Source organism: Homalodisca vitripennis, chromosome 1 (assembly GCF_021130785.1).
Source record: "Homalodisca vitripennis isolate AUS2020 chromosome 1, UT_GWSS_2.1, whole genome shotgun sequence".
Lineage (NCBI taxonomy): Eukaryota > Metazoa > Arthropoda > Insecta > Hemiptera > Cicadellidae > Homalodisca > Homalodisca vitripennis.
This window is the reverse complement of record NC_060207.1, coordinates 38,520,394-38,529,392: the sequence shown is the minus strand read 5'-3', so window position 1 is coordinate 38,529,392 and position 8,999 is coordinate 38,520,394. Positions and strand designations below refer to the sequence as shown.

At 31.4% G+C, this 8,999-nt stretch overlaps 1 protein-coding gene across 2 annotated transcripts; it reads left to right on the top strand.

The window, feature by feature from the left end:
* The first annotated feature begins 2,014 nt into the window (after window positions 1-2,014).
* Window positions 2,015-8,796, top strand: LOC124359514. 2 transcript variants are annotated; one of them, XM_046812445.1, is made up of 5 exons: window positions 2,015-2,226; window positions 3,930-4,055; window positions 6,231-6,346; window positions 7,708-7,878; window positions 8,502-8,796. In XM_046812445.1, exons 1-5 carry the CDS (start codon window positions 2,130-2,132, stop codon window positions 8,661-8,663), a joined length of 672 nt encoding a protein of 223 aa, XP_046668401.1. In that variant the 5' UTR covers window positions 2,015-2,129; the 3' UTR covers window positions 8,664-8,796. The 2 variants fall into 2 exon arrangements, with proteins under 2 accessions (XP_046668401.1, XP_046668308.1); XM_046812352.1 differs by having other exon boundaries at window positions 2,018-2,244.
* Window positions 8,797-8,999: the final 203 nt, after the last annotated feature.

Genomic DNA, 8,999 nt, shown 5'->3' with positions numbered 1-8,999 from the left:
TATAATCTCCTTTATTTTATGTTCCTAAATATATAAACCTAAAGTAATGAGTGTAGTTTTTGTGCTAGCTATTTCACCACAGTGAAAAACAATTTTACCACCCTCTCTCGCTTTTGTGAGATGTTATGGACATTTTCTGTTGTTATGTGTTAAAATAACAGAAATGCAAGGTTTTGAGGACTAGGGTCTGTATTCTTTAGAAATTTTGACATAAGGTAAGGTATACATAAAAAGGCAAACAATTTAAGACATGGTGGTCACACAAGTTTGAAAATCATCATGAAGTGGGATGAAGCTAAACCAATATATTGTGAAAGACATTTTTTATACATTACTCTGGTTGGCTGCTTGGTAGACCAGACAGAGCTCTTGTTTCTTATTGTCTCAGATAATGAAACAATGCAGAGAGAACTCTGAAAAATTTTGAATGTCTTCGTCACTGACTTTTTTGGCTCTCTTCAGACAGACATGACTCCAGATTTCATGAGTCATTTCTGTGACAGTGTCAGATTTCAGATGTTGCAAAGGGGGAAATGGAACTAAACTCAACATTCACACAATCATAGTAGTTTGGAAAAAGCTCTATTTTTGTAATTTCCTTTAATGTTACTTTAGGACAGATTCCATGTTGGCACCAACGTTGCATCATCTTATACTATGGTAGTTATGGTAAAAATGTTCCTGATCATCATGAAGGTCTGTGATTGAATATTGAATAGTCAGACATGGTCATTGAAATAAATACCAGTCTCTGCACTTGTCAAGACTTCTTGTTATAAGATGGTTCATATCCACATGAATAGCAGAATATTCCCTAACATCAAAGAAATCAATTAGGATAGATTTAAGAAATTCAAATTGCTGCTTTTTACTAGGCTTTGTTGCTTAAGAACATATTCTATACACCCTCCAACAGAGAAGTCACCTGGAACCCCAACTACTTAGTCTCATATTCACAAGAATCACTGATATAAGATATATTCAGTGAGAGAAAACCACATGCCAGTAATTTATCTTATATCGTTTCTCCACATAACATTCTGATGTCCTTCAAGATATTTTTTTAAACTCATGCAGTGAAATATTCTCTAGCATCGTTAAAATAAGCCATGGTCATTAGAGAAATCCGTTGTGCGCTTAATTCTGATCCAAAACGTGCATCCCACATGACTCCAACTGGAGTTAACCAGAAATCAAAACAAAATGAAGAAATGTTCTATAGTTCACTGAGAAAGGCATGACCATTGGGAGAAGACTCCATCTATCCAAACTGCTCTGTATAGCTGAGTTACAGACTAGAGTACTGATTTCAAGCAAATCTTTAAAAGGGGTCATCATCACGTGGAGTATCTTCCACAACACTTTGGAAATGGTGGCCAAAGAAAAGTACTGTTCCAAGAAAAGCCATCTGGTTACCTTAATCACTATCCCAGCTGTTGAAAAAAGATTTCACTCATCCTCATAAAAGATAAAAATAATGACATTACAAATCTATATTACTAAAACATCAGTCAAACAAATCCTGATATTTCAGAATAAGGTAAATTCAGTAAAATATGTTAATATATTCAACACTCTTCCAGTGACATGTCTCAATGTGAATACTGAGTAAAGCCCCATTTCACCTTCCGCTTAGTGCAGAATTCAGATGCTGCACTAAGCAAAAGGTGAAATAGAGCTTAACTCAATATTAACACTCAAAATTGGTTTAAATAGTACTCGAAACAGTTATTGAATACTCAAGATCACTACTTTTGTTTTTTTTTTATTAAATACTGCAGCAAGAACCACTAATTTCTAAATGTTTTACAGATTTGTTCTCATAATTTAGAACAGACAATTAATTAATTAATCTAAATGTTTCATCAAAATCTTTATCTTATTATTTATGTGCCAATTTTAAAACAAGTTTATTTTTAATGTCTGTAATTATGGATTGAAAAACCTTCAAATGTAAATGTACTCCTCTGATATACTGTGAGTAATGTATAATTTCATAGAATACTGAAGAACAAAGTGCTAGTTGTATCCATAACAACCAGAGCTTATAATTGGGTTTTAAAATTTTGTTATTTTTCCAAAAAAATTCTCTGTAGCTATGTCATTTTAACAGATGAAATGCTTAAGAAATGACTCCCACCACTAGGCAGAAACAAGGCCTAATGGCAGATAAAAGCGTCAAAGTATTCTGGCTACCCAAAGAAGTCTCTCAGTCTCATGGGCAAGGTACTACTCCTGAAACTGGTAAACCAACTTCAATTATTATAGTTACCATGGTAACAGTATATTATACTTCAGAATAAAGTCTTGTCATCATCCTTATCTGACAAGATTTTAAAAGAAAATTGCAAATATTCCAATGTCATTCATTGTACCTTTTAACAATTTTCATGAATAATTAAAATTGTATAATAATTAAAGTTTAAAACACCTTACATACTTGTATTTTAAACAAAATTAATTATTCTGAGAACTATGTGCAGACTATACAGGTGGACTGCATTAATTCGAGCCTTAGTAATCCAAACATAGTGCAACTTCAACTTCACTCAGTATTTTCAGATTTTCATGTCACAATGTTTTAGATAAAAACATGCTTTTGGTTATTTTTTAATGTGACTGTCAGAATATTATTTTCATTATAACTTGTACATTACTATTTATGTCTATATATTGTAACTTAGTTAAGATAGCTGTTTTGGAACATGTTTCTGTAGCTGTCATGTAAAATTGTTTGAATAAATAAATAAATAAACAATCTGAAAACCTCTGTAAGTGAAAAGTAGACATGTATCTTCCAAGTTTATCTCATTCCAGCACATATTGGTGATGTATTTAAATATAACGTACCTTTGTTGAAGAGCATTAAAAAACAAGTTTCAAAGAATAATAACATACAACAAGTTAAAATATGTTATAATTTGCACTTAAAAAAACTCACTACCCATAAAAATTTTATTAAATTGTACAATTTTAGGCTTTTAACAAAAATAAAAATTGAGTTACCAAAAAATATTTTTTCAATTAAATGGTAATAAAACAAAGTTTATTCTGTGAAATCTGTTTAATTAATATTCGTAGTTTTGGGCTCAAATGAAAGGTGTTTAGGTACTAACAAATGTGTTTCAAACTATTGTAACCATAAGTGTAGTTTAAAGAAATCTTTACGTTAGTAAATTTTAAAAATTTGATGTATTATTATTTAAAAAACACCAATTGTCAAAAATTACTCTAAATACAAAAAAATGTAGCGTGTAATACTATATTGCTGCACATAAAATATTATTACTGAAAACAAAGTAAATATCCTTTCCGAATCAGTTAAAAGAAAGGTAGATTTCATATATGACTGTCATCTTGAAATGTCAAACTGAAGATGCATTATTAGTTTTAATGTTAAATTTGCACAACAATGACAGAACATTATCTCTCAGAGTTGGGACGTTAATATAATTTTAACGCTTTCAAAAATTTAGAAATTCTATAGTCTTGAAACTTAAAAATTATGCTTGTAAACATATTCACTGATAACGATTCAATTGTATTCTATTTAAACGGCCGTAATCTTGAAGCTTTAAGAGTTATCCAAAAATGCTAACGAACTAAATACAATATTGGAGAAGGCTTAATGTAGTAGAAAGAAGACCAAGTAATTTATTTAGTTTTCATTTTCATTGTGTAATTATTTATCAGTGAGTTTTGTTATATTTTAGTAACTTTTTATATTTGGTCTCTGAATATGACACAATTTGTGTTGGAAATAAAGTAAGAGTTTGAATTAAACAGATCAAAAGATGAACCTGTTAATTTTACATAGTCACTCACAAACCTTATATACTTTTACAAGCTATGTACCTCTTAACACAGTTGATCCTGTGTAGAGTTAATATTGCACTGCTACTTATAGTTACTAGTTGATGTTATTGCAGACAGCAAGGCCTGTACACTGATAGCAGTGCTTTTGATACACAACTGCCATCGCTCTAAGGTGGAGTTCTCTACAGATAACCCCAGCAACCACTTGCTGAGTACCTTCAGCCAGAGTATTGAAGAGGGTATTGACATTGTGTTATCTTTTTAGTTATAATAACCTCTGAAATTTTACACTTGCACTATACGAGGTGTGGTTATTAAATAACGAGACTGACGGTCCTGTGGATCAATGAGGCATGCGTCAACCACCATTAATCAACAGCTGTTTAGTGTGAACCTTTCTCTTTAGTATGTAGCTAATCTCGCTTCTGTGAACAATAATGTTTAGCCAGAGCCTACGTTCATGTTTTGTTTTTTGTTTGTTTGCTGGATAAAATGGTTAGAGTAATAGTAGAGCAACGAATTCTTGTGAAATTTCACTTTACACTTGGAAAAACTGCTACTGAAACTTAAAATTTACTGAAAGAAGAGTATGGCAGTGAATGGTTATCGCTGGAAAGTGTATTTAAATGGTTTAAGCATTTTGGAGATGACAGAGAAGACATTGAGAATGATTTGCGACCAGGTCGCCATTGAACATTAGAAACGGATTAAAATGTCAAAAAAGTAGTTAATTAGACTTGGTCTGACCATTGATTAAGTATCTGCACAAATTATGAAACTGTCCTTATCAATAAAGAATGTGTACAGCAAATTTTAATGTCAATTTTAACATGCGTAAAGTGTGTGCTAAAATGGTGCCTAAAATTCTAATGTTTCATAAAAAATGTTAGCACTGTGACACTTTGTACACGATTGAAAATGACCCAAATTTTTTGGATACAATATTAACATGTGATGAAACATGGTATTTTACTTATGATCCGGAAACGAAGTGCCAATTCATGCAAGAGCCCAACTTCAACAAAAGCCAAAAAAGCTCGAATGAGCAAGTCAAAATTTAAAGCTATAATGATTGTTTTTTTATACCTATGGGATTGTGTACTATCACTGTGTTCCTGAAGGTCAAACAATTAATCAATATTACTACCTTGAGGTACTTTTTAAACTACGTCAAAGAGTAAGGAAAAATACGCCGATATGTGTTAGAACATCCACCTTATTCGCCAGATCTTGCTCCATGCAACTTCTACCTGTTCCATAAGGTAAAATCTGCATTAAAAGGGACAAAATTTGAGTCTGTGGAAGTTGTAAAAGAGAAAGCGGCATGTGTCCTGAAGGAGCTAACAGAAGATGACTTCCAGCACTGTTTCCAACAATGTAAAATTCACATAGAGTGTTGTAGGGATAGAGAAGGATATTGAAGGTGACAATAAGTGATATAGTACACAGAATTGCAACTGCCATTCTAAAACCAGCAATTCCCATACAAAAAAGTTCGGAATGCAGGTTTACATATTTACATTTTTTTCCAAAAATGGTACATCATAACAAAAATATCTAAGATTACATTTTCTCACTGATCAGACATCATCTTATCTTATGGTATATATGAATTTCTAATTTTTTTTAGTAGGAAGTGAATGATAACAATACAAATTATTGATTTCTTTATAAACAAAGGTAAAAATTGGATAGCAGTAACTTGAAAAGTATGTTAATTCAAACTTTATTAATAATTGGGAATTAAATAGTGAATATGAATAATGCTTCTATTATTATTATTTCAATATTAGCCACAACTGTGACTGAACAAAAAGTATCTAAAGTTACCTTTTTAAGTTGATGCTTAGATATATCTGTAATATATAACTTATCAAATAATAAATTTATTTGAAAGAAATGATAATGTATGTGTTTCATCATACTGCAAAAATAGCAGTGTTTTCTATGCTTCAGTTAGGTCATGATGTGATTGTATTTCATTCCTTTAAAACTGAGATCTGAAAATAAGCTTACACATATTGTTTTTTATTGTGATAAATAACAGCTGTTTTTATTTAGCCGTATGTTTATGTAAAGTTGTTATGCAATAACGTCAAAAATTGTGCACCAAAATCACCACAATCTACTCATAGTGATGAAAACTACAATTATTAAATAATTATTTGAAAACATTAAGAATACAGCAATATTTATCAATATTAGTTTTATAACTATTAACCGCTGAAAAATTAGTCTGGAGGATATCCCATTTGAATAAATGAATGTAAACATATATTAATATATTGATTTTGTACAGAATATTTTTTGCCAATTATGCCATTTATATGTGAATTGGAGTTCTAGAATAATTTTGTCATAGCATTTTTGGAAACTAATTAAAAAGATTAAAGATGTATTATCCTACATTGCAGGCAATAAAATTTATGGAAAGTTACGAGATGAAGGAATGTTAAAAGTGAAGTACTTAAACATACCGGAAGCTCTGACAGCAATAAAACCATCAACAGTTACGCCCGTAGTGGAGTGGGTAAGTGACATCTAACCAGTGTTTATAGAAAGCTGATAATACTCATATAATAAAATGAAAGTACAGATAATTAATTAAATGAACGAGCATCATTGAAAATGTTTCACCTCCTTCCAAAATTATCAGTAAACATATTGCTGTGTACGTTTTAAAGTTTACATTACTTGTAAACTATGTAAACACTATATGGATAAAAATTAAAAATCATTCAGACTATATTGAATTTAACACTACAGATTTATATTTCATATCTGTTATAAAAATTATCAGTGGCTGAAATTTACTCAAAAGTAGTACAAAAGACATCTTTTTCAAATCAACAGTAGAAAAATTCTTCTCTATTTCCATCATGGAATTGTTATGGCTTATCATGGGGAATTGAGTAACACCCAAACTTTAGAGTTTATAAAGTTATTTCTGAATGGTAATTTATAAATTGCATTGCAATACTGGATGTGAGTTGTGTAAATAAAGTAAGAGGGAGGTTCATAAAACTATGATGTTTAGTCTGTATTAGCTGTTCTAAAAATATTTTCTTTTGACATGCTTTAAAAGTAATTTTGGTGCAGAAAGAGCTGTTTGAATCGTCAAAGGGCTACCTCCTCCACTAAATTCGTTCAGAGGAATTTTCCTCTCTTTAAGTATTCTTACCTTTGCTTCATGTTTCATCTTCAGGGCAGTAATGTTGAACATCAATAATTTGAAACATCTTCAACCAGTTGGTGAATCTCACAGACGTCTAACAAGACTCAGTGCTCTCTTTTGAACTCCCAGGCATCACCTAGCACTCTGAGTGTGACATATATTTCCACATCTTTCACAGTACCTTTTTCTTTAATAACCTGCTGGGTGAAATTAAACAAATATGGAATAATAATCTTGTAGGTGTTAAAACAACTTAGAGCTTTCCTGGTTGAAAGGAAGTTTTGCAGTGTTCAGGAATTCTTGTCTATCTGATTCAGAGTAAGGATTAGATTGATAAGGTTGACTGTTATCTATTATGTTTAAAAAATACTAAGTATATTGAAGGCCGAGATATGCATTGTGTATGTATTTGATGCAGAAATAAAAAATGCCTTTTGGTGCGTTATGTGTATTGTAGTTTCAGACAGCAATTTCAATATTGTTACCATTAAAAATAGAAAACAATCGTCAGACAAATAATAAGTGAAATTTGCAAAATTAAGCATAACAATATTTCTTTTCATTACGTTGATTTTCAATGACCATCACAATCATATTTACTTTCATATTCATCTCACAGTCCATAGTTAATTATCAATAAAATTAATGATAGAAATGGTCCTTGTACTAGGCCTGAGGTGCAGAATTTGTGTTAAATATCAGATTTGATTTGATAGGAAAGTTTCTTCTATGATGGGAACATGCAAGAAACCCTGTACAAGAACCTAAGTGGAAACCTGGAACTTTGGTACAAGAGGAGACCACCAGATGCCAAATCAGATGCCAGTGTTGTGGTTCTTGCCAACTTGAGGGCTGTTGTGCTACTGTTTAGCGAGAAGAAAGGAGTTGTAAGTCTTAATGAAGTTATTTATTATTGGATCAAAATAGTACAGAATTTTCTTTTTGAAAAGGATTTCAAGCAATAATCCTTATATAAGAGGTGCCACCAGAAAAAGCCTATAACAGAATATGAGCTTGTAATATAATTTTGAAAAATGTAAAAAATTGGCTTTTCAGCTAATCTATTTTCACCACACCACATTGTCATAGATAGTTTTAAATTTTGTCTAGCTGGTATTTATTTCAAACTGACAAGATTTATATACTTTTCCAAAGGTGTTCCTGATAACACCAACAGTCACTGTATGTATGGATCTGTTTTTGCTCTAGTTTCTAGAAAATCCACAGGAACTTTACATACAGTATGCTGACTTGATCAAAGAAGGTACTGGTCCTTTGTTGTGTTACAAACTGATGGACTCTTGTGACTTTCCATATGGTGTTGTTGATTACTCTTGTATCCAGAAGCTTCCTAAAGATTTTTGCTAGTAGCTTGGTGAAGAATTTGACCAGAGATACTAGCTTTGTGTATTGGTGGATGATATGTCTTTCAAGGTAGTATGTTGAACAGCTGACCATAGATACTGACCCTGTGTTTTTAGTAAGGTTATCTGTATATATTTGTTCATAGGTGACCCTGATGGACTCTCATGGACACTGTCCGTATGGTGCTGTGATTGCTCTTGTGACCAGCAACTCGCTAGAGACTCTTTGCAGGTGGTATGCCGAACAGCTGACCAGAGATACTGGTCCTGTGTTGTGTTATGAGCTTAGCTTCATCTATTGCATGTGATGACATAAAGAAAAACATATGCATCAGTGAAGACAATGAAATGTCTAAAAATAAATTATTTTTCATTATGTTGTGAAATGTCCTTGTATATGATTCAAACTGTATATTAAACTGATTGTGTATTGTAATTTTACTGTTTCTGTTTTTTCTTGCACACACATACAGTAATCTATTAAAAAATGTTTTGAGAGAACAAAAATAAAATTTTGGGGTCCTATTTTATAGAATTCTTAGTTCAAAAAATATTACAATATTACATAAATATATAATTTACATATACTGTCCTATTTTGATAGCATTTGGTGTGTTGATGAAGTTTATAAAATATCTCCAGCC